The sequence below is a fragment of the Tinamus guttatus genome, unplaced genomic scaffold (assembly GCF_059628265.1).
Source record: "Tinamus guttatus ecotype Peru unplaced genomic scaffold, ASM5962826v1 Tinamus_guttatus_pri_ptg000131l, whole genome shotgun sequence".
Taxonomy (NCBI): domain Eukaryota; kingdom Metazoa; phylum Chordata; class Aves; order Tinamiformes; family Tinamidae; genus Tinamus; species Tinamus guttatus.
The window spans coordinates 1,358,974-1,383,414 of NW_028288665.1; the positions used below are offsets into that span (position 1 = coordinate 1,358,974).

Consider the following 24,441-nt stretch of genomic DNA (forward strand, 5'->3'; position numbering starts at 1 on the left):
CAAGTGCAAGTTCCTGTTCTAAGCATCAGAAAAGTGTATGTGTGAAAGAAAACAAGCATCAAGACACAACACTGGGTTAGACCAGAGTGCTCTTCAGAAGCAAACGACTGGGTTCATCTCCTCCCAGGAAAGAGATACTCCTGAAATTCAGTATCTTCTCAGCTCACACAATATATGGGCTTGTTGCAACATGTACAAAGAAATTCAGGCCTGCTCTGGCTGAATCACTGAGCTTTTGTTATCCAGCAGCAAGTTTTCCATTGTGAAATGTAACTGATTTGCAGCATCCTGCCAGGCTCTTCAATTTAGAAGTATTTAACATGTCTGATATTTTAAAATACTTCCTATAATAGACACGTCGGTCTTGAAAATGCATTCCATAATTGTCTCCTCCAAGGCTTCTTGCATGTTTCATTGAACCACATGGTCCTGAACAATTGACTGATCCCAGAACAGAGCATTCTTGCAACACATTCCTATGAAAATGTGGATTTCTGTCTAACTGAACGAACGCTTCTAGGAGACATTTTGTATGAGAAGCCTCAGAACTCTTGAATCACACGTGTTCTCCTTCACACACTTCAGCATGACTAGCAAAGTGATGACTTTGTACTATTTTAATCCCAAAGCACCGTCTCAGCTACCCTGCAAGCAAAGCTGAATGTTCTCTTGCTAAAATAATAACCAATTCTGCAGCATATTTCAGCTATTTGCATAGCACTTAACAAGTGTGATATGACACAAACCACTGCCTAGGCTCAAAAACCATTTTTCAGATTTAAGAATTCCTATATGGATCGCGTGCCATGTATTGTGTTTTGTTTTATTTTATTTTATTTTATTTTATTTTATTTTATTTTATTTTATTTTATTTTATTTTATTTTATTTTATTTTATTTTAATTTTTTCCTGTAGGGTACTAAAAAGAGAATCTCCTTCTCCATGGCCTACTTAGTATTTCCAGCAACCATGCATTTACTGAGGCAGCTTAGTAACCTTTAGATACCTCTGCCCGGTCTGCCACATTTGTCCAGGATCTCCAGATGCCTGAAGGAGCCTAAGCTGAGCAGTGCAGATGCACCAAGAAAATGGCCAAGACACAGAAAACCAAACATATTCTGAGCCTACTCTGAAAAAGTACTGAACAGACTCAGAGAAACTAGGTATGGGGAAAATCCCCACGAAACTGAGCGAAGCAGGTCTGAAAGCATTGTGAACTCTGTGTTAGCGTAGACGGTCTCCTTTCCTCTAGAGCTCTCCGTTGCGCTTTGGAACATTTGGTGCTATGGAGGTTAAACCAGTTCCCACCTCCAGCTCATGGAGCAGGAACTTCTGCGGGTTGTCTCAGGGGCAGCGCGTTCAAAGAGATACTGACATGATTGTATGTCTCTTTCTTTGCATAGAGAGTTATTCCTATCAGCCTGGGAAACTGCAGGCATCAAATGTAAAAAGGGGACTTTAGCAGCTCAGTTCACACATCTTTTCTAATGCTGCATATTAAAGCTGTGGGTGACTCAGGCTGAGTGGGAGAAACAGACAGGTCTGAATCACCATTTTCCTTGTCTCTGAAGCACTCTTATTTTCACACAAATAATTTCAAGTCTTGGTGGTGATCAAAAACCTTATAACCCTGACAGAGCGAACTGCCTAATGAAAATTCACAGCTGCTTCATGTTTGGAGACACTGATTTATGTAAAAGGGAATCAGTTTATTCATCTTAGAATCCTGGAACTTGAGAAGCATTTGGATAGAGAGTAAGTTCTTACTTCATGATTTTGCAGAAGTTATGTATTACTCAGTTCCTTCCATTGTTGCTCAGACTGATGCATGAAATATTTGAGAAATGCAGCTGCGGAGTCTGACAGCATAAATGTTTAAAAAAAAAAGGAAAGAAAGAAAGATTGGATCATAAAAAGTTTATCAAGAGTTTAATCAAAGTTTATCTCACAACTGGTAAATTACTCATTTAAATCATACAACAGAAAATATTTCAGTTGGCCAAATCCAACTGAAATATATAGTAGGAATAAAACTGAAAAAAGATAGTGTAGTAACCTTTTTATTGGTTGCCTGCTAGTTGCTTTCATTTACAAAATTTAGAAACAGAAAATAAAAAGACAAAAGAGCAATTTATTTATTTATTTATATGTGCAACTTTATGCTGATAACGTATTTCAGGTTAGGGCAAGTATCAAGGAAGAACAAAATATTGTCTCTGCAATAGAAAACTGTGAAAGAGGCTCCAGCACGTATAAGAACAAAACGTCTCCTGTCTTGACAAGACTGATTTAGAAATTGAAAGATATAATACACAGAACATGACGGGCTTCATAGCCCTTTGAATAGCTCAGGGAGTCCTAGTCCTGGTCAGACATGTTTTCAAAGCAAAGCACTTGGGTGCTGCTTTAACCTTTCTTGCTTTGCACAAAAAATCTTGTCCAGATTTGGCAGTACTTGAAGTTAGGAGTGACTGGCAGGGTTAGCGCTGCGGATCGAAGCACAAATTCTACTTTCACACATTTGCAGTTGTCTACATTGTGGGGCGGAAATTACTCAAAGGGCGTCTGCCGTTCCCCTCTTCCGTCAAATCGCCTGGGCACTCACAGGCCAGGTGAGCCCCATCTCACACTATGAACCGAGGAAAGACCTCCCCTTGGGCCTGGGGGATGTCTCCCAATGGCCCCAGGACACTTGAGGGCGAACACAGCGCCAGGGCAGTTGCAGCTTTTCACACTGAAATATGTTCGCTTGGGTGTTGATTGGGCTAAGCAAGCGCTCAGAAATAGCCGCTCTTTGCCTGGATGAACTCTGCAGAAGTATGTAAACCCGACTGGAAAAAAAAAGATAAATTTATTATAAAAAAAGGGAGAAAAAAGTCTATCTAGGAAAACAATGGACTTAACAAGCTGTATTAATTCCAATCCTAAGTTTTTAGTTCCCATTTTGTATGCCTAATTAAAAATTTCTCCAAACAATGAACTTATGCGTATCTTTATAAAGAAGACTGTGCCTACTAAAATGCTAGAAGGTAAGTGATTTTTGGTTTGGTGTCTATTTCTATTCAGCTTTCACATGTTTATTCTGTCCCTATAACTTGCCTAGTTTCTTGGAGTTTATTATTATGTGCAGAGAAGTAGCAAATAAGGCGTGAAATATATTCTAAATTGCTCATCCTGGGAGCATCACCTGAAAAGAGCTTTGAATGTCTGATGTCTGAAAAAAATACCATTGCAGTCTTGGTATTTTACAGAAAGGCAATACTGCTGCCATTATTGGACAAATGGATTTAGATCACATTTCAGTTGTCAGAAGCCAGAGTATCCAGTCCACCCCCTTTGGTTCAATGCTAATAGTGCATGGAAAGCAGAACATGTTTAACTTATGGCAAATCTTGGTGCATTTTTTTTTTTTTTTTGGTAATAAAGAAGCATTTGTTGCAAAATGGTGACAGGGAAAATATAACGCCAAACAACACCCGCCCAGCTCTCTACAAAACCTCTGTTTGCTTAGAGAGGTGACCCTTGCTCTGACTCTGCACTAGTGCTCTCTTTCCATGCTTTGGAAAGAGGCCATTTGGACAGTTGGCAAGGCCAAAGCACAAGGCTGGTTGTGTGTGCACAGATTGCATCTGGTTCTGCAGAAACCCTTGGAGAGACGCAGAAACCTTTGGAGGGCCCTGACAGCTGGGTGTAGGCCAACATGGTTGCTCACACCATGCAGCACGCACAAGGGGTGAGGGTGACCTCAGCGCTGCCCTGTTCTTCCAGGGGGGTACGTTTTCCACACGGAAACCCAGATATTCGAATACATAACCCCGCAACGCTCAAACAACCCCCCTAGGCGGCAGCGCACCCAGGGCCGGGCACCGGGACGCGGGGGCTACGGCGCGAGCGCGGAGGCGCCGCGGGGCTGCCCGGGGCCGCTCCGCGGGGCGGCGCGGAGGGCGGCGCGGAGGGCGGCGCGGGGCCCGGGCGAGGCGCGCGCGGGCGGGCGGCGCCGCCGCGGGCCGCCCCCAGGGCCGGCGGGCGGGCGGCGGCCAATGGCGCGGCGCGGCGCGGGCTGGCGAGGGCGGTGCAGGAACCGGGCGCCGGTGACAGCGAGCGCCCTCCCCCGCCGCCGCCGCCGCCGCGCGCGGGCTGCTGCCCAGCCCCGCTCGCCGCCCGCTCCCGTTGCGTTGCCGTTGCCGTTGCCGGGCGCGGCGCGGGTGATGGTGCCCCCATGGCGGGGGCCGCGGCGGCGCCGCTGAGGCGCGGGGCGGCCGGAGGCGGCGGCAGCGCCCGGGGGCTCCGCGCGCCTCCCGCCGCCCGCGGGCGCTGAGGGAGGCAGGGAGGGAGGCAGGGCGGGCAGGGAGGCAGCCGGGCCCCCCGCCGCCGCCATGCTGCCCGGCGTGGGGGTGTTCGGCACGGGGCTCACGGCGCGGGTGATCGTGCCGCTGCTGAAGGCCGAGGGCTTCGCCGTGAAGGCGCTGTGGGGCCGCACGGCCGAGGAGGCGGAGGAGCTCGCCAAGGAGATGAGCGTGCCCTTCCACACGAGCCGCATCGACGAGGTGCTGCTGCACCACGACGTGGACCTGGTCTGCATCAACCTGCCGCCGCCGCTCACGCGCCAGGTCGCCGTCAAGACCCTCGGTGAGTCGGCGAGGCCGCCGCTGGGCTCTGCCTCTGCTGGGGGGCCGCTTCGTTTTCCATTTTTTTATTTATTGTTTCATTGATGCCTCCTTGATTTGGAGGAAGGGTTTGGGTTGCCGGAGCCGTTGCAGGCTGAGGGTTGGGTGCCCGCAGCTCCTTTGTACCCATCTCCCTCCCCGCCTCAGAGCTGGCAATTCCCCCTCATCTGTCTTGCTTATTTTTTCCTCTTTCTTATTATCATTTATTTCCCACCACCCCCACGAGGTGTTCAGCCTGGTGCGGAGATGAATGACTCTGCGGCAGCTGCCCGTGTGCCATCCCGCTTTCCTGTCCCTCTCCTGTCCCACCACGGCTTCTCCGCGATGCTCCCACGGCATCGCCAGGAGCAGGCCTGGTGTGTCGCCCAAACCGGCGGGTCTGGGCCAAGGGGACAGCTCTCACCTGCTTCAAGTTCAAGAGAGAAAAAAGGGAGAAAATAATCCAGGGCACATTTGTCCAGCGGCTCCCTGTTCGCCTTGTGGGAACCGCTGAAGTGGGGGAATTACTCACTCGGGAGTCTGTGTGCTGGAGATCCCAGGAGGAGGCTGGGATCTTATGCTGGCCACCTTCCCGATGCAGCTGGAGCACTGGGACACAGGGTCGCGAGGTGCAAACCAGAGCCTGGGGCAGGAAACGGTGGCAAGAGAGGAAATATTTTACATGGGATGCTTAATTGGCATCACATATGAAGGACAGCCCTGAAAAAGTAGACTTTTGTAGTTATAAATGTGTCTTTAATGTGGAAAAAAAAAGGGCCATAGTCTGCTGTTACTGCTGTGAGCATATATCTAGTCTTTGATTTCTGATGGATTTTTGTGGGAGCGCCCTCCAGGTTTGTGCGAGTGTAAGGAAGATCTTAATTTGGGCCTAAATGGGAAAATGCAAAGGGAAGGGGGCCGTGTAGCGGGTCATCTTTGTAGCTCCCGTGGGGTTAGGTGAAGTCCGAGAGCTGCTGGTTTAGCTCTGTGGCTGCAGTTACGCAGGCCGATTGCTATCGCTGCTCACAGATGTGCGTGTGGGTAGTAGTGTTACCTCGCCAGGTTTAGTTACCGTTCACGCGCTGCCGGTGTCGCGGCCACTTGGTGTTCTCAGCCTTTGAATGGCAACTCAAGGAGCACCCAAAAGCCCCCAAAGTTCTGTATAAATGACCTAACTGTAATGTAGGCATCTATCTGGAAACCATGCGCAGTGTTAATGCCTATGTCTGGAAATGTTCGTCCCCGAGTTAAGACACCCTGCCCGTTTTTAAGGTGTACTTTCGATTTTTTCTCAAGATACATTTATGCCAGAAGGTTGCCTTGCTAGCCAAAATGCTACATCAATAGATTTGTAATGTAGAAATAGGTATCCCCTAAAATGTAATTTATCAGGGAGTTAAAAGGCAATATCCAGATTATTGAGTTTCACATTAGGCACAAGTGAACGTGTGTGGTGACAGTTGTGAAAGTTCTGCAGACTCTCAGTATTTAGTTATTTCTCTTTCATATGCCACACTTCTCTGCAGCTGCTGCTCTTGTAAGTGCCCCAGCTCACTCCTGCTCTTGGAGGTAGAATCCCTTGATGTTTCAGGCAGACATGAGGCATTTCTTGCAAGAACAAAACTTCTGAGATAAGATAGAAAAAAAATGATGTGATTTTTGAAGTAATATGATTTGCCCCTCCGAATATTTGCAGATAAGGGAAAAAATATTTCTTGAACGTCTGCTGTATTTATGAATGATGCTGACACTGACATATATATATATTATATATATATATATCTCCAATGCATTCCTGCTAACTTGCTGATGCAATTTGCTAGCAATAGACTAAAAAGAAAGATGTTCTCTCTATCCTGATTGATGCTATACTATTCTCAGTTTTCTATTACCTCTAGTTAGTTTGTTTTCTTCTCAGTTCCCAATATGACAGTATTAATATGTTGCAATTTTAGTAAAACATGTAAGAAAACTCATGGAATGATCATTATATAGGGATTAAGCATATGGCAAGTCATAACATTCAATATATGATGATTATTTTAAAGAATATTATTTAAAAGATTGTTATTTATGTGAATATCTTTTGGACAAAAACAACCCTTCCATTTTTTCAGAGTTAAATTTTTACTCTTTGATTTTTTTTTGAGTTCAAGCATTAGATCTATACAAATATAAATTCTTGGGCACTTGCACAAACACAAACAAGACACTAGAGCAGCAGCTCCCAGACTTTTGAGAGGGCTATCTCAGAGCTGTTACCTTCTCCTGGTCCTTCCTGTGCCTCGTGGCCTGGGGACTGCTGTGCCAAGGAGTGATTATTTTGTTTCAGTCACTAGATTTTCTGTTTTGAGGTGGGGAGCGTAATCGCATTCATTAAGTGGGGATTTCAAAATCCTCTGGTAAGCTCTGGCAGTGTGTAGGCTGAGGAAAACAAAAGCTGGAAAATCATTAGTTTCTGTGATAAGGAAGGGATATGGGTGTTAACCTTTTTTTTTTTTTTAACTTTTCCCTTTGGTTTGTTTGTTTTCTCTTTAGGTTTAGTACAAGAAGCACTGTATGGCATCTAGTGATAGGACATGGACAGTGATACAGAAGTTTTACTAATAAAATGAGCCTTCATGAGGACTAAAAATGATATTATGCTGCACTGCAGCAGGAAGAGTTGAGAGAGACATAGGTCATTCATTAGTAAACTCTAGTCTTGTTTTCATATGGAGAGAGGTGTATCTGACCTGAGAAGAGCCAGGACAAAACTTTATTTGTTACCTGTTTGTTTGTTTTTTCCCCAAATTTTGTTTTAATTTGGAAAAAAAATCATTCTTAAAAAGTAAAAACATAAGGAAGCAGTTGGCAGTATTTCCATCTCCCGCCTGGAGCTGTGTTTACACAGAGAATTTGCAGCATTTCACATATTCAGGCCTATTTCTCGTGCAGGCTGTGGACACAGAGACGGGATGAAATGGATGTCCTTGCAGCTGTGTTTAACGCAGACACTACAATAGGAAAAAATCAGTTGCATTGTTTTAACTAGTGTATCCAAAGTGTAGATATATTGCTTTTTTAAACCTTTTTTTTTCACACAATGGTCCATTGACAGCTATTAAAACACAGATGTGTGAACAGCATCTTCAGCTTGGAAAGTCCCCAAACTGTAGCTTCCTGGAAGCTGGGAGGGAGAAAATGTGAGAAATAAGGCTTTAAACTTGCCCTGTTACCTTTTCCTCTAAGCATCTGTTACTTGTCTCTGTTAGAAACACAGTTGTGAGTTGCGTCAGACTCAGTACAACAGTTCTTATGATTTAGGCTCATCTTGGGCAAACATCTGGCGCAGAGCAAATTCAAGGGAGAATTTGAAGCCAGGTTGGCTTGGGCAGTGACCAAAAGCAGTAATGAACCCCAGAGCTGATTGGAGATCCCCGCGGAATGCAGTGGTGGTCTCTGCCACTTTCTGTGCGAAAGGTATCAAATTCCCTGTCTGCATTTCCAAAACTGGGCTAATCATCCCTTTCTCTTTCCCACCTCTGGGCTACCCATCTTCCTTAGGAGTCCTTGTTTATAGCTGTGGGAGTTGTGGCTGCTGTGCTGCTTGGATAATGCAAAGGTCATGTCTCAACTGACTTCCCGCTTGTGAGTTGAGAAAAATCAGTGGCAAAATATTTGGGTGAGCATAGAATATGGATATGGTGTTGAAAATGAGTGTATTCTCTTCAGTGAGCTGAAGAGCTTGGTGTACTTGCTAGAGATGGCCTGTTTTTCCACTGTCCACTCACATCAGCAAAGTCACTGTATCCCAAGCCCTGTCGGGAGCAGGAGACGCACTTGCTTGTAGAGACGAAATATGTTCCCTGAATTCTCACTTGTCTTTAGCATCACAGGAATTACTACTGCAGACAGCATAGTACAAACCTCTACCTAGTTCAGAACTGTCAGCATGTTAATTTGCACTGTATTGTTTCTCTCTCCGTTCAATTAAATTTGACATTCTTCAAATTCTGACGGTAATTTTTGCCCTTTGTGACTAAGTAGCTGCCACGTAACGCGAAGGTGCAGGTGATGCTGAGAAAACCTTGATAATATTTCATCTCCAAGTTGAAGGGAAAGTTGTGGTCATTTCCATGTTTCTGGCTCTGTTGGTGCTCTAATCAAGTCACTAAAGAGAGGTTGTCCGTGAAGTTCACATAAAGCAAACATTTTGGTTTTGAGCAAAATCAAGTGCCAGATGTTTTTAGAACACGTCTCTGAAGGTGTTGCCTTCAGCTCTATTTGCAGTGCTTTTCTTGCTCTCTGAAGTATTGGGTGGTAAACACTGAGTATGCACTAAATATTCACAGTACATATTCACAACCATGTCTACGGAGTATTATTTTTTAAAGTTTATACTGTAGTAGCACATGGTAGGAGTCCATTCTGCTTAGGGTTATATAGACAGAATGTGACTTGCCAAGCTCTTCGGAGTTTGTTTCTCCTAAGGAACACTTAAATTTGCTGCTGACTGGTGCTTCTTCCACACTTTATTGCGGTCCTGAGAGAACATCTTTATTTAGGGAGGAACCCCAAGAACTTCATTGCTGAGAGGCTCACTTCTCACATGTTATCAGAAGTGCTGGCATCGCATAGACTGGCCTGTCGTGAGGAAGATGTTTATAAGGATCCCTTGTTATAGCACTTTGGGGATCTGCCCCAAAGTGGGAGGGAGCTGCAGGGAAGTGGTTCCTGCATCTATATAATCTATAATTAATATGTGCCTTCTCTTGCACCCGTGGAAACCATTAAGAGACTACAGGGTTGTAGCAAGGGCCAGAATTTTGTCCAGACTTTGTAAAGTAGTTTAGGATCCTCTGGGATGAATTGTTCTGCTAAGGTAAAATACAATAATGACCATTTATTATTAATAGAAATGTAATAGTTGTCCTGCAATATTGAGCTTAAATTTGTCCTAACAGCAGTGACATTGAGCATAACATGCTCTTGTCTGTGGAAGGCAGATGACTTTGCAACATATTAAATGTGAGGTGTGTGAGTTTAAGGCCAATCTTATTGCAAAATAGCAAGTCAGGTGAAGTGCTGTCTATCTTAAATCAGCAGAGCTGGAAAAGTCTATGATACGTTTTTTTTTGCTCTAGAAAGTCCTCCCAACAGTGGACCGCCCCTCAAATTGAAGGCACTTCCTCAGTTTTCCTGCTGCCCATTTCTGTCTGTATTTGATGGAAATAAAAGCTAGGTCAGTTATTGCAGTGGTTGTGTTGGTTGAATGCCTGGAATGCACCAGATTTTGGATAGTCTGGCACTGAGCTTATACTGCCATCAAGTACCTGCATTTGTCTAGACCAAGGAACAAGCAGTTGTATTGAATGTGGTTGTATGAGAATACAGTATGAGAATACTCCTGGCGGATAAAATGCAGATGTATAGTAGCAGTGCAATTAAAATGCTTGGTTTTAGGTGCCTGTGACAGAACTTTGGGAAGCTTTAGGGCTGCTGGGATACTGTCAAGTTTTTGCTTTTTGCCCTTTGTATAGACTGCTCTACTGGCAGCAGCTTGCCATGGCTTTAGCCTGATATGAAAGGTTGTCTGAGGTACTGGAGCACCAGACCTGGTTACACCAGTCTGGTGTAAGCGTGTGTGAGACTGGTAGGACAGGACTTTTCTCTGTGTGCACCCACATGTGCTTCCATAGGTGCTGATGGACCAAAGGGACTCTCTTAAAAACAAAATCTTCACGTAAGCAAAAGTTTAAGGTGCCCTTTTGTGCGCCAGCGCTTTCTTGCACTGTTCAGGTCTTACTGATGTGATTAACAGTGTGAGACGTTTTCCCCACCATGGGTGGTATTGGAAAAACTCTGCTGGTCCAAGCTCACTAGGGCTGTTCCCCCCCACAGATGTTTCCAGGGCAGCCTTGTCAGTGCACTAGCATTAGCAATGCTGCAATGTCTTGATTCGTTGTTGAAAATGACTAAAAGAGCTAAGTGGTTCTTTCAGGCATTGCTTTTGGCATTGCTGACAAAAAAAAAAAAAATGGGAAAAGCTGGGACTAGTTAGTATCACCTCTCACCAGCAAAGCAGGCAGTACTGCTGAAGCTGTGCTTTCCCTGGTGTAAACATACACCTCTGACAGCACGGCTCTACAAACGCGCCTTTTATGTTTCCTTTGTGCTTCTCTTATCGGCATGGCTGGTGGGGGCAGTTTAAACAGCATCTCACACTGCTCGTGCCTACGCACAAAACACACTGGCGTCGTTCAGATGGGGCCGCAGTTCTACATCGGATGCTGTTACACAAACAAAACAGTGGGTAGCTTAGTTTTGTTCCATGAGAAGATGAAAGAAAGTCCTCATAAAATGTATATTTATGTTAGCAGAGCTCTATCTAGGCTAGGTATTGTGATTATTTAACTACCGGAGTAAAATTTTGCATCTCTAACTGATTTGGCTCTGCTAGTGAGAAAATAGTGGGAAAACAGGGCTTTCATTATTAATTTTCTCATTGCATAGCTTTCTACCTTTATTCTGACTTGCTGTAGCCACCGTCTCACCTGCTATGATGCCGAATTGTCTGATCCCTCTTCAGAAGTTCTTCCTTGGGGATTTTCTTTGGTGTTGCTGGTTTTGGAAACATTTGTTGCTGAGTGCTCAGAGGTAGAGATAAATGATGGTGAAAGAGAACTCTGAAGGTGAAGGACTTGTGTCCTTTCCCTGCTATTTAAGGTTTGGAAAGAATAATAAATAACAGAGGAATTAAGGAAGGATGTCTAGGTAAATATAGGAGAAGAAATTATATCGGGCAAATAAAAATCCAAGACTTTCAAACTTCCTGCTATTGTCTCTTCTGTCTCTTTCTTTTATAAGCCCTTTCATGATTAAAGTTGGTGCTGGGGTCCTGCATAACTGATAGAGAAGATTTGCTGTCTGACTCTGGACACGGTTAGCCACATGACAGCCACTAATACAGGGAGGGTAGAAACTCTATAAGATGCAAAACAGAGCGTGCTCTCTGCTTCTGTATGAAAAGCAGACAGCCAAGACTGGTATTTTCCACTGGCCAGTGTGATGCAACAACACCCTTAACTGTTGATATCAGTTTGCCACAGCATTATCCGGAGTTGCTAAGAATTGTTCTGGTTCCTTCAAACGACAAAAGTAGCAGCATGTACCCTACTATTTTTTAACTTATTATTCATATTATAGTAGCTCATGAGTCAGCTCTCAAAGTCAGGGGCTTCATTTCCAAGGCCTCTGTGCGTGCATGCGACAGGAACACAGCCCGTACGCAAAGTGGTTCCAGGTCTTCAGTCTTGATTTAAACAATTTGATTTAAATGGACATGTAATTAAACTGGAGAAATCCCCTGTGTAGATTCTATAAATTGATTTAAGGCCTGGTCTGCACATATATTTTGTGCCAGTATAATTATGACTGCAAGGGGTATGATTTCTTTAATGTAATAATTGCAGTGTAGCCATTAGAGGTCCAGCTGGTGACTGCTGATACGAGTGCTGTCCTGCAGTGTAGTGGAGTCTGTCCTGGTCCTGGTGATTCCTTTTCCCATGCAGAAATAAGCTGTCATTTGCACATGAGAATTGCACATTACATTTAAGTGTTCAGCTGGTATAAATGCAGCTATTGGTGAGGATGTAGTCCCGCTCCAGCTGCACAGAGATGGCCATACTGTTAATTTGCGAAACGGCCCATGAATTTGTATGAATGTCTGTGACGTGCAGGAGCAGAGGCGGCTCAGTCTCACTGCTCTGCAAAACCAGAACTGGGACAAGATCTAGGTGGAGATGAGACTTGCCCCCTGGTTTCGTCTGGAAGCAGATGACAACGTCCTTCATTTTAGCACAGCCGGCGCTAATGATAAAAGTTGTTCGTCGGACCTAATGCCTAGGTCCAAGCATGGTGTTGAGCATAGAAAATGTATACACAGTGTGAAGAACTTGCAAATGAGGCCAGTGAATGGCAGTAATGACTGGTGGCAATAAAGGCATAAACATAATCATTTAACACAGGGAGTGAAATTATTTTTGTCATTTGCTGCTGTGCCAATGCTTAATGGCAAGGTGAAAGTTGGTGCCTGCAACTCTGTAGCGGTAGCAATCACAGCTTTAATGAAGCATGTGTGTGTGTAGGGGGAGATGAGAGGTAGTAACTTTGTTTTGCTTTCTTGTGTTTCCATGGCTTTTATCAGCAATAAAGACCCCTGTTTTGGCACTTCCTTGCAGTGAATGTTTGGCTGTCTTTACATCTTCCATCTGGTCATTATTTGCCAGGAAATGCCCAGAAGGGAGGTCACGGTTGAATTAAATGCAGTCTCTGGGGTCCTGGGCTTCACATAGCTAATGAGAAACCCTTATTAGAGAGAGCTTTTCAAAATGCCAGTGGAGTCAAACAAGGACAGATAACTGTGAAACAGCAGTTACCCTTGCTGTGCTGAAGTGACATTGCTGAAAAATGTGAAACAAAAGAGTGGAATGAACACTCAGCGTTTGTTATTTTCATATCTTTACATATGCCCTTTATGTATTCATTGTTCTCTATGTATGTGTGTATAAAAATGAAGTTACATTAAGGTGAAAAATATATGTATTAAAAATTCCTGGAAGTCCCTCCCCTTCCTTCACTTCCTTAGTCCATAAAAGACAATGCAATTGTTGCTGTGTTATGGGAGGATAGGAAGGGGGAGAGGGAATAGCATAGGGAACATCTGGAAAGTGCGTAGCTGTCCGCGGCAGCTCCAGCCAAGCCAGTGCACATTCACATACATTCCAGAAACACCCTCTGAACGACACGTTTACGAGACCAGATTCCGATCTCGTTTGCACTCGTTTGCAAGTAAAACTCTACTGGATCCAAGGAAATATTTGAGGTTTTCTTTGGTGTTACTGGGAACACGTTACAGTCTGATGCACAACAGGGCAGAGGAGTTTGGCCTTGCAGAACTGGCTCTTCTGAGCAAAGGCATTTGTGTCAATGTAGAAAGTGATGGAGGGAGTGTTGGGGCATGGTTCTTCAAATCTTACTTAGTTCAGCAGTCTCTTTGAAGACAAAATTCCTGCTTCCTTGCAGAGAATACATGGCAGGCATTATAACTCATGTAAGGGGAAACCTGCCTGCAAACCGCTTTCGCACCCCTGTAGCAGAAAACGAAGATAGAGCTACATCTGTGCAACTGCACAGCTTGGATGTGCTTCTGCTCTGTAAACAAGACACAGTGCTATTCAGGTGCATGAGAAGATGTCCTGAATCCTGGATTACGAGGCAGAACTCGTTATTGATGTAGGGGAGGACTGGCACTTAGAAATCAGTGTTATGAGATGGCCTGTATGGTAGGGGTAACATCTTACATTGCCAGACCAGCCAAAGTGCATTTGGACATAGCACATGGCTATTGGCATGGCTTGAAATAACTGTGAACCTGAAATGTAACTGGCCATAATTTTATACACTGCATCATCTAACTATTTGGAGAAAATATTTTGACATGCTGTTTGTCAAAAGTAAGAGGAAATGCTATGCACAGAAGACGTCTCCCTTGCATCTCACAGAAATTGGTATGTTTGCCTGCGAGAGTCAGTGTTAGCTGGCAGATTTGTTTATGCCTTTGATTATAAGGCTGTCTGTCTCACGGCTCTTCATATAAATTTAATTATACTCGGTGCTGTTGTTGTCATTGTTGGAATTACAGATCTGTTCAGGGATGTCAGTGATCTTGCATAAGACCCGATAGGCAGAGACATCTCAGCGGCCCTGGAGCTGCACCTGCTCTGGTCTTGGTGTTGAGACCTGAGCCTTAGGGGTGAGATGTGCAGAAAACGGTTGTGTTGTCCTCGCGGTGGGTGCCCTTAAGAAACGGCTCCTCGCAGCTCCTAGTGAGAATGGCACGGTGAGAACGGGCATGGGGCCCGCTGCCGTTGCCCAGAGCTTTCATTCTCCATAGTGCAGATTGTGTAGTTTAACTAGGTGGGAGTTACCCGTGTCCTGAAGCTGATCTGATTGCGCCTTTCACGACTTCCAGAATAAAAGATTGGGTGTGGAAGCACAGGGAAACTCAGAGACTTGCTGAAGTTTGTGCAGGAAACTGGTAGCAGAGGCAGGAATCCAGGTCTTCTGACTTCTGTCCTGTTATTTAACCACAGGACCCGCTTTCTTCAATGACTGAACACCATTTCAGTACAAAGTGTTGATTACAAACGCGTTTGGGCTGCTGAAAGGGGGCAGGTTTTGTGTCACGTCTTTTCCCTGGGTGGTTTTGCAGGTGGGATAAAGCCAGCGTGGGAAAAGGGAAGTGGAGAGCAAGGGAACCTAATTCCTGTTTTTCTGATAGTTGAAAATAAGCTCTGGACTTCTCTGGTTGGTATCCCTTTATAATGCTTCTGGGACAGCTTTTGAAGGACTTTTTCTTCAGAGGAAAACCATAACTAGGATGTAGAAGAGATGGAGGAAGATCCTCAAGAGTGAAGGATGCCACTTTGGAGGAAAGCAGGAGTATCAAAATAAAATTTAGAGTGACCTGAAGCTGCACTGATTTTTGGGATTATGTCTGACATTGGATATGCTTTTTTTTTTATTATTGCAAGTAATCATCCTTTTGATGCTGGAGCTTTATTTAATAGAAATGACCAAGCTGTTATCAAGTCAGTTTGCTATGAGCAGTGAGATTTGTGTAATTATTTTTAATGAAATCTGGAGTTTCTTTTCTGTTATGGCTCTCTGCACACTAGGAAGGCCATTTCTTTAGGTAGGACCTTCCAGGGCTGACTGGAGCAAGTGCTTTTTTTGGAAGACAGACAATAGGAGACGTGTGTAAGGTTGCTTGTAAATGCAACCTTGAGAACATGCTGAAGTCAGTGCAAGCAATTTCAGATCTGGAGCTGCTGTTGAGAGGTGTTCAAGTGTAAAAAAAAGATACCAAATATAAGGCCAGGGCATTTTTTAATCCTCCACTTGCCTAGAGCTTCCTGCACTGGGCAGAGCATGGGAAGCTGTGTGGAAGCACCTGGAGCTGCCACGTGCGGTGCCACTGTGTGACAACTGGCGTGCACCAGGTGGGACCGCGCCGTGAGGAGCCACTTTCCCTTTCTGATTGCATTTGCATTTCAATGCATTTCACCAAGGCAGTAAATAGGCAGAATGTTTAAAAATATTCCCTTTGCTTGATACTCACAGGAGCAGTATGTTGCTTTCACCCTGAATTCCAGAGGGCTGTGTATTTTCATCCTAGAGCCTGGGCTGCTCAGGTCTCCCGTGTGGAAGTTCAGGTGTTTGCACTGCAGTCCTGGGCAAGTGCAGGAATGACAGATATTTCTGTGCTTTAGAAGCTGTACATGCATGCTGTACATGCCTGTACATTGCATGTATTAAAAATGTCTACTTACAATGTCCTAAAATCAACATTAGGAAATTAAAGCTGCGTATAAATTTTGCTACTTTGATTTGCTGGCAACCAACCATGGGCATGACCCCTGAAAAAGAAGTCATAAAATTAGCTTCAGATTAAGACAGAGTCTGTACCCCTCTGACTGGGAAATTGTTTACCACAGGCCTCAGCTCCAGCTTAATACACTTGTCTTATCCCAGTCTCCACACCTGTAATTAAAGGCTACCAAAGATGGATTGAGGTGGGCAGTAGCTGCGATATGAATGAAAATACCATGGATTGTGTCAGTAAGAGGATGACTTATATGCTTTATTTAAAGAAAGAATAGAATGGAGAATAAGAAAGAATAGAATGGAGAATAATTCATTCAAATGCCATGTGTTGCTGATCTCTGTGTTTTTTGGGTTTTTTTTTTTGACCCCTATCCTGCTCTTTCGTATCTCTTTTGGCGGAAAGCAATAGGGTAGGTAGGATTGTCCTGAAGACAGTCAGTTCAGCTGCCTAAGTAGAATTTAAGCGAATTAGAGTGGTATATAGGCCTTGCATTAGTCATCAGTGCAAAGGTGACTTTTAGTTGAGGTCAATTGGGAAGACCCTAATAGATTCACTTTTCAAAGATGCAGAGCCCTGAAGAACTCATCATCTCTGCTGACATTTAATCATTTTGAATCTTCCAAATTTGACCCACTCTGGAGTTTGATCAATGTTTCAAGCATGTCTGGACATCCAGGCATGACCTTAAATGAACTTTCACATGCCTGAAGGACTTAAAATTTCATTGTTGGCAGAAAGTCCTTCGTTTGAAGTTGCTCTCTTTCCAGCAGTTATTGTTTTGCCCAAACTCCCAAAGAAACCGGTCCTCTAGTGAACACAGCATTGCATAAAATGGAAAGGCAGAGCATTCATTTGCTTTGTCATGGCGCTTCCACAAGATGAAAAATATCCAGACCAAATGTTTTAAACAAATGCCTTTTTTCTTTTTTCTCTCCCTGTAGTGCAGTGTTTGCTTTAGGGCTGGCGCCTTGTTGCTAAGTTTCACATCCAGAGTAATTTTTGTGGCCAAAGGGTAAACACTGGCAAGAGCACGAAGCGTGTGGAATTGGTGATGGGTATGTGCAGCGGTGGCCGTGCCGCGTGGCGATACAGCAAGCGTTGGACAAGGCAGAGGTTACTGTAATGCTGTCTTTGTGGCTGGCTTTCTAATATTCAGGGGCTTGCGTTTGGCTTGTCACCTTCATTTGGAAGAAGTCCAAAAAAAAGGGGGAACTTTAGGGGAAAGAGTGTGGCCTGCTCGGTGGTCAAAGGCTTGGGTTAGGAGTCAAAACAGGAGGGTTTTAGCCCTCCTTTTGCCCCCTTTTGCAGGAGTGAGGACCCTTCTGCAGCTTCCTTGTGTGCAAAGTGAGGGTGGAGGAACCAGAGGCATCATGTGCGACGTGGCACAGAGGCAAAGCGCTCTTTGGCATTGCTTGTCTTGGAAAGCACCGCTTGCCCAGAGCAAGAGAGCATCAGATACTGTTTGCCTGGGAGAGGAGGATGTCTTTCAGCAAACCCATAAGAGGGGACAGGAGGTTCTTGGGGACAACTCCCTTGTTGGGGGCAGAAGCCTGGATGGGGACAGAAAGCTGAAAGGGAGCTGCAACATTGACAAGTTTGGCCAGGGAAGCCAAGGCTGCCAGGCGGGGGGTGGGAGGCAGCCCAGGCGGGCGGACTGATGGAGAGGGGGGTTCGGAGCAGCGGGTTGTGCTGCTGTGAGGGGCTCACACGAGGCGGAAGGGGGAAGCGGTGCAGCTGGGTGGCTGCCGCTGCGAGCGTGTGGCTGGCGACAGCGTTCCTCAAACTGCTCCTCCGCTGTCCCTCTCGTCAGCGCCCAATTGTGCCCGGCTCGCAGCCCTCCTTGCTCTCTGCATCCCTGGGCATTAGGTGCCCTGGGATGCAGGGATGGAGGGTGCCTGGAAGCGGGTGGAATGACTGGGGCAGGAGCTAGAGTGGGGTTTGAGCTGCACCAAGGACGGGTGAAGCAGGAGGGACGCTGCGGGAAGACGCTTGGTCTTCAAGGCTTCATCTTGGTGCTGAACTTGGCTCTGTTCTGCTGGTGTGGCCCAGCTCCTGCCAGCGAGGATGCTCACAGGGACGTGTGAGCTGGTCCAGCAGCAAGGTGCTGCCCGGCTTTGCCTGGGGCTCACCACGCTGTATTTCAGCTGTGCTCCAAGCCACACGCTGCTTCGCCACCCTAGCTGAGCACACAGAAAAAAGCCCCAACGATGAAATGCTGTTAGTAGCATCTCTGCCGTGTTCTTTATGGCTGGGGCATTGGCTGGTGTTTCCCGTGCTGTTCCCACAGCTGAGTGTGTTCCTGGAGCCACAGCAGCCCCCAGCCCATGGCTGGGAGGCAGCGAGTCGCTCCTGGGAGCCTTCAGCGTTAGCTGTGGTTCTGCCAGGGCCCAACTGGAGAGGGAGAGCAAAATAAGTGGTGCTTTATTTGCTCGGCCTTATTTCTTCTGGGTCAGACAAGGCTTAAGATTATTCCCTTGCTGCTTGCACAGGACTGCATTGCTGGAGGGGGAGGAAGGGGAAGGAAGAAGGATGTTTAGGTCCTAATGAATCCTTCTTGGAGCTCTTGTTTATTATCACTGTCCTGTGTAGGAATGCATGACAAAACCCCTTTGCTTTCTCTTTTCTTGGGGCAGTCTTTCAGCTTTGTGAATTACAGGGAATAATTTGAGCCAAAAATATAGAGCAAAAACAGAGCTGTGAAGATGTGAGTGATGCTTCATCTTAAAAATAAAGAATCAAAGGTGCAGGACAGCAGTGTTACTCAGGCTGAGGTGTGCGAGGTATCAAAGCACAGTCTGCAAATACATAACCTCCTGTAAATACAGGTAATCCATAAGCTGAGGAAATGCAGTAAATAAATATTCTGTATATAACTTGGTATTTATATAGTTGCAAATGTCATATGAGGAACAAGATACATGATGACTCCATATGTTTGGAGTCATCAGAAAGCTTGACAGACCATGGATTGAAAAATCTTGAGAACTCATGCAAGTTATGACTAACTGATTGCTTCCCATTTCCCTTTTCAGAGCTCACAGTCACACATTTCTGAACCTTGGGCTTGAATCAGAAAGCCAAGGGAACTGTCACTGTGTCACTGTGTCACTGTGACGTGCTTAACTTGGCCTAACGAACAGCTTAGCCTTTTTTCTAACATGACTATTTCTAGAGTTTGCATGATTTTGTAAAGTTGAACAATGCTTTTCTTCTCCTAGTTTCTTTTCTATGCATTTTTTTGCTCAGGTGAAATATTTGGGATTAGATAAGATTTACAAGGAGGAGTTGACATTACATTTCAAGGTTTGCTTCTGCTATTGCACTGGTTTGCTGACATCATATTCCCTGGGCTCAAACCTCTGGGCTGAGAGCCAGCACTGAGAAAAGATTTTTTTGAAGGGTAGAGGAATATTTTCTCATTTCACCCGCTATGAGTTTCCTTCCCCATCTCCCCCTTTGCTACTTGTTCATTATTTAGCATTCGGCTTCTACAACATGCAATAAAAGGCAGTTTTAACCCTTGCTCTAGTTCTTTCTGCTTAACCATCTGCCATTGAAGGCACTGATGATATTACATGCAGCTTGATCTCCTCCTGACTCGTTTCTGACTTGCTGGTACATCCAGGTATTCTGTTAAACCGTCTTGGAGCCTCGCTCTGTCACAGCAGGATCTACACCAGGAGTAAATGCAGAGTCCACCAGGGAAGGCTGCTGATATAATTAAAATGATTACCCTGTGTTTGCACTGTGACTTAGCAGCAGTTAGGGAAAGTCCATGTGAATTCACTAATGACCTGTTAATGCTGTTTTTGTAAGACAATGATCAACGGGGACATTAAGTTTGAAGCACGCAAAAGCAGAAAGGAAGGACTGCCTTGGCACAGGAGTGTACCTGTGTGCCATCCCCATGTGCTCGAACGCATCTTATCCCTGTACCTCCTGCATCTCACCCGTGGAAAACAAGAATAATGTTAATTTTCATGAGAAGCTGTTGTTTGTGACCTGCTCCTGCATGCTTCTGAATCATACCCGTGCAGAGAGCATACCTCACCCCATAGGAATTAATAAACCCATTAACAGCCTTATGAAGCTGGATCTAGTGTGAGATGTTTCAGCTCAGCCGAGCGTAACCTGGCCTGAGAGCAGAGGCAGAGGACTGCTGGTAGCCATGACGTTAGCATGGAAAATGGTTGTGGAAGAACTCAGTGCTGTGCGTCGAAGCGTCTTGCCACAAAGAAGTGAAGCAGATACAGAAATGTGGGCTAGCAGCAGCTAAAGTGACCACAAAGAAAAACTGCTTTCTTCACCCCGTGTTCATCCTTCCTGCGAGATCCTCTTCTGCTCTCTTCCTTGCTGGTTATGCTTCTGTCTGCTTTTAACCCAGCAACAGTGCTAAAATGACAATTTCTTCCTTTCCCAGCATCCATTACTTATTTTGCTACCTAGGCACAGAGGTTTCAGCAGGTTTACCTATTAATTTATGCTGTAGTACAGCAAAACTTCCAAACTACTCTGATCATACAGAGATTAGATTAACATTGTCATTTGAATGTATTCTACTCGGTTGTATTTAGCGTTACTTGGGTAGTGGTGGATATGTTAGCAGGCACAGACGTGCAATAACACTCTTGGTCCCAGGACTGCTCTGTTCTTGTAATGATCGCTGTTCATTAGAAAGAAATAAGAGTGTTTGGAGAGATGACAGAATCAGACATACCGGAAAAACTGGTTGTGTTACATCTTTGGAATAATCTGCTGTGCTTTCATGATGACAGCAGCTAGTCAGGTTTGGATTTGCCTCGCACAAACAAACCAACCACAGTGATACTTCTCCCATAAACTCCTGTTGCTTCATAAATTCATAGCCATTTGAGACAGACAAAACTGTTGAGGTCATCTAGGCAATTTCCTGCAGAGAATGCAGTTTTCCCTGCAGTGTATTTTTGTCATACATTTGATTTAAAAAAAAATCTCACTGGTGAGAATCCTCTTCTCTAGACTGGAGTTCAAATTGGTCTCTGCTGAAATGGGTACATTTGTAGTCGGGCAATATTATCCTTTTCTAATTCAATCACACTATTTCCATGTAACTCTAACTTCTAGTGCTTAGTTTCCTTTCATCCTTAATGCTTCATTTTTCAGATTCAAGATTAAGTCTATCAGTTATTGCTTCTTTTTAGTGAGATTTCTGGATTAGTGTGTCATACCTGTCTTCAGCCTAATTGCTGAAGTTATGCCAAGCTACTAATGACTCACGTCATCTTTTGAACTGTGTTCAGATGGCATTAAAATGGGTCAGGGGGTTAGGCCGTCAGAACAGAAAAGCCGAGTTACATAATCCCTCGGACTAAATTCCAATCTAAGGCACATCCAAATGATGTATTATAGAGCGGGAAAGCTGCCTGCATAATTCAGTGAGACTTCTCAGAGTCTGAGCGTGTGGTCACAGACCATTCTGATGTGCCATGAAGATGAAGATTGGTCAGAGGATTTAAACTGTTCTAAAACCTGCAAAAACAGTGCTGCAAATATCAATTTACAGGGATACTACCCTTTTTGTAAAGCTTACTTGCATTATAGACATATGGAGAGGGCCTGTAGGCTGTGCATTAAGACGTGGTATTTTGAATACAGAGACTGTGTCAGTGAACACTTTAAGGGTGCTGCAGAAATATCGCTACAGTACAGGGAATTTTGTTAAATGTGTTAGTATTTTAGCGTTACACACTGAGAATGTGCGGGATGGGAGAATACTCCAAGTTATATTGCACATTATGAAATATGTGGAAGGTTGCAGCTGAGGAGGTGGTGCTGCTAGAACTAGACTGTATGTTGGCTGTGTCTGATGAGTTTGCGAACATCTCTGCGCTTGTGTGAATCCAGCTGATTCCTCTCCATCCATTTCACCAGGGAGAAAGGCTCCCGCCGTAGGACTTCTCACCTGCATTGCTGCTAGGAGGGATAATCTGGTACTGGGCCCTCTGCTCAAGTGTCCGCGTGAGGAGCTCGGTCACCCTTGGCTCCCTGACTGCCCATGGGGTGAGAGGTTTCCTCGGAAGAGCCTGCCCCGAACACTGCGCTGAGCTGTGGGGAGAGTCTCTCCCTTGTCTCCGTGAGAGGCTGTGGGAGACCAATCTCGTAATTTAGTTAACACTCAAGCAACCCAGCCCACCTCAGCTGGCAACTCTTCTGCTCTTCTGAAGGGAGATTGCAAGTTGAGTGAATAAGGAGAGAGAAATCCCTGGACTTTCAGGTATTTGGCCCTTTCCGGATAGGACAGGCTGATGTTAAAGTACTGTGGAAGAAATTGCAGTGACTCTGTGCAGGAGCACAGAGTATGAGCCTTCAGGGAAGTCAATCTTACACTTCCACCAGCCTTAAATTCACAGAACAATGAAGTGCAGTTGTTGTATTATGACACCCAAATGTAGTACATGAAGAGTGTGCAGTACATTAAACCCATCTGGTTCATACAGAAACTCATGCATAATTCACAGCCTTTGTAAATATGTCAGTTTAATACCTCTCTGGCACCTATCACTGAGGCTCCTTCTCCCTTGGATTAGTCAAACCTGAAAGCTTCTGAAACCAGACCCTGAACTGTGTGACAAATAGTGCTGAACTCTGATGATGAACATTAGTGATTAATAATTAGTTTTCATTTCATTAGGAAAAAGAATATAATCTAAGCTTTTTTCCCCCCTTTATACATTTTTAAATTTTCAGCTTATTATGATGCCAAAAGCCCTTTAGCTTTTCAGTAGTGTAGAGTTTCATCTAGGCATGTACATTGGCACCAAGCTTTGATTATCCTTCCCTGCCACACAGTGCGTGGCCTTCCATGCCTCTGGTGGGCCAAAGCTGGTAGCAATCTGATTGCTCTTCCACACATTTATTTATGGTTTAGTTAATATGTATGACCTCTAGACTGTAGCTTTGCATGCATGCTGCTGAATAGGAGTCACTTGCTAATACATGACATTGCACACATCATAGGAATTTGCCTTGTCCCAAGGCTGTTGGAAGCTAGAATGATGTGGGTCTATTTTCCTGAACTGAACTGCACGTGGTGTCAAACTCGTGGAAGTTCATGAGTTCTTCTTTGAAATGGTCCAAGGAAAGCAACATCCTATTTCAGCCACTGCTGCTTAGAGAAGAAGAAAAATCTCAAAGCCTAAGTCCCAAATTTACCACAGGTACTATGAAAATAATGTTAAACAAAACACATCTGACTCTGGCTCAGACAGAGGCTTAAAACTTGGAGAGCTGAAGGCATTAAATTACTAAAGCACACTGGTCCATAGGATGCTAAGATAGTCTGGGAGCCAAAGTCCAAGGGAGGCTAAAGGAGTTTTCTAGTGAATGTAGCTTGCTTTCGACTTGTTCTTTGGATGAGATTTTTGGAAGCACTCGGTGGTGCTCAGCTCCATTGACCCTGTCTCCAGTTGGAACAGAGAGAAAACAGTGGCAGAGCTATCCCAGCCTGTTTGTCCTAACACTTTTGGGGGTAATTTAAAAGCCTTGAAAGGAAAAAAAATATATATCAAGTCAGATAGAGTGTATATCTCTCTCTAGAACTGGTTGTACAAATGATTTGAAAAGCTTGGCTTTAAAACTTTCCTTTTACCACACGATCCATGTGATTTTTTTTCCTCCACAGAGATGTGCCAAACCATTGGCAATGAAAGCTGAGTCTGCCTTACTGCATATAGGTTTTTTGGCTGGAGCTTACAGCCCACTTGGGGAAAGAAATGGTTGTCTGTAAGGAAGGAGCTATCGAAGGAGATCCTAACATCTGGAAACCCTCCCAGGGCACCTTTCTTCCTCCATCTCTCTGCTGGCCAATGGGTTTGTGTAAAAAACATGTGTCTCCTCACTGCTGCATCAGCTGCCGTGGTATGAGCCTCTGTCATACGAGTCCTTCTTGAGCTCTGGTTGTTTCTGCTGTCTTTGGATTGCCATTTACGAAGTTTTAAAAGCCAGTAAGAGCAGTGTGGCAACCATCGTACGGAGCAGGACTGAGAACAGTCCCATGTTGAGCACTCCAAGGTGCCACTACTCTCAGCAAAAATAAGGCTGAGTCTCTGCCAGGTAGAGCTGCGAAATGTAGTAAGAATGGGTGATCTTGTGTAGAAAAGATGTTTGTCTTTTATTTCTACCAGACTGTCTACTCTGATCAGTGTGGCTCCCCTGCTCTTCATTCTGTTCTGAATGCTTAGAATTTTTCTCATTAGGAAACAAAACAAAAGCTTTCAATAATAACAAAAACAAGCGCAAGTCTTCCTGCAAGTACAAGAACATGAAAACTGGCTGTTCTTTCTCACTGAGGCTATCTGAACCAGACAGCCTTTCCCCTTTCATCTT

The 24,441-nt window shown here is 44.7% G+C and overlaps 1 protein-coding gene across 1 annotated transcript in view; it reads left to right on the forward strand.

The window, feature by feature from the left end:
- The first annotated feature begins 4,376 nt into the window (after positions 1-4,376).
- The window catches only part of GFOD1 (Gfo/Idh/MocA-like oxidoreductase domain containing 1), a 57,749-nt gene continuing 37,684 nt past the window's right edge, over positions 4,377-24,441 (forward strand). Inside the window, exon 1 of the mRNA XM_088521737.1 lies at positions 4,377-4,629. Coding sequence (XP_088377863.1) covers positions 4,377-4,629 — 253 coding nt within the window. The remainder of the gene's footprint in view (positions 4,630-24,441) is intronic.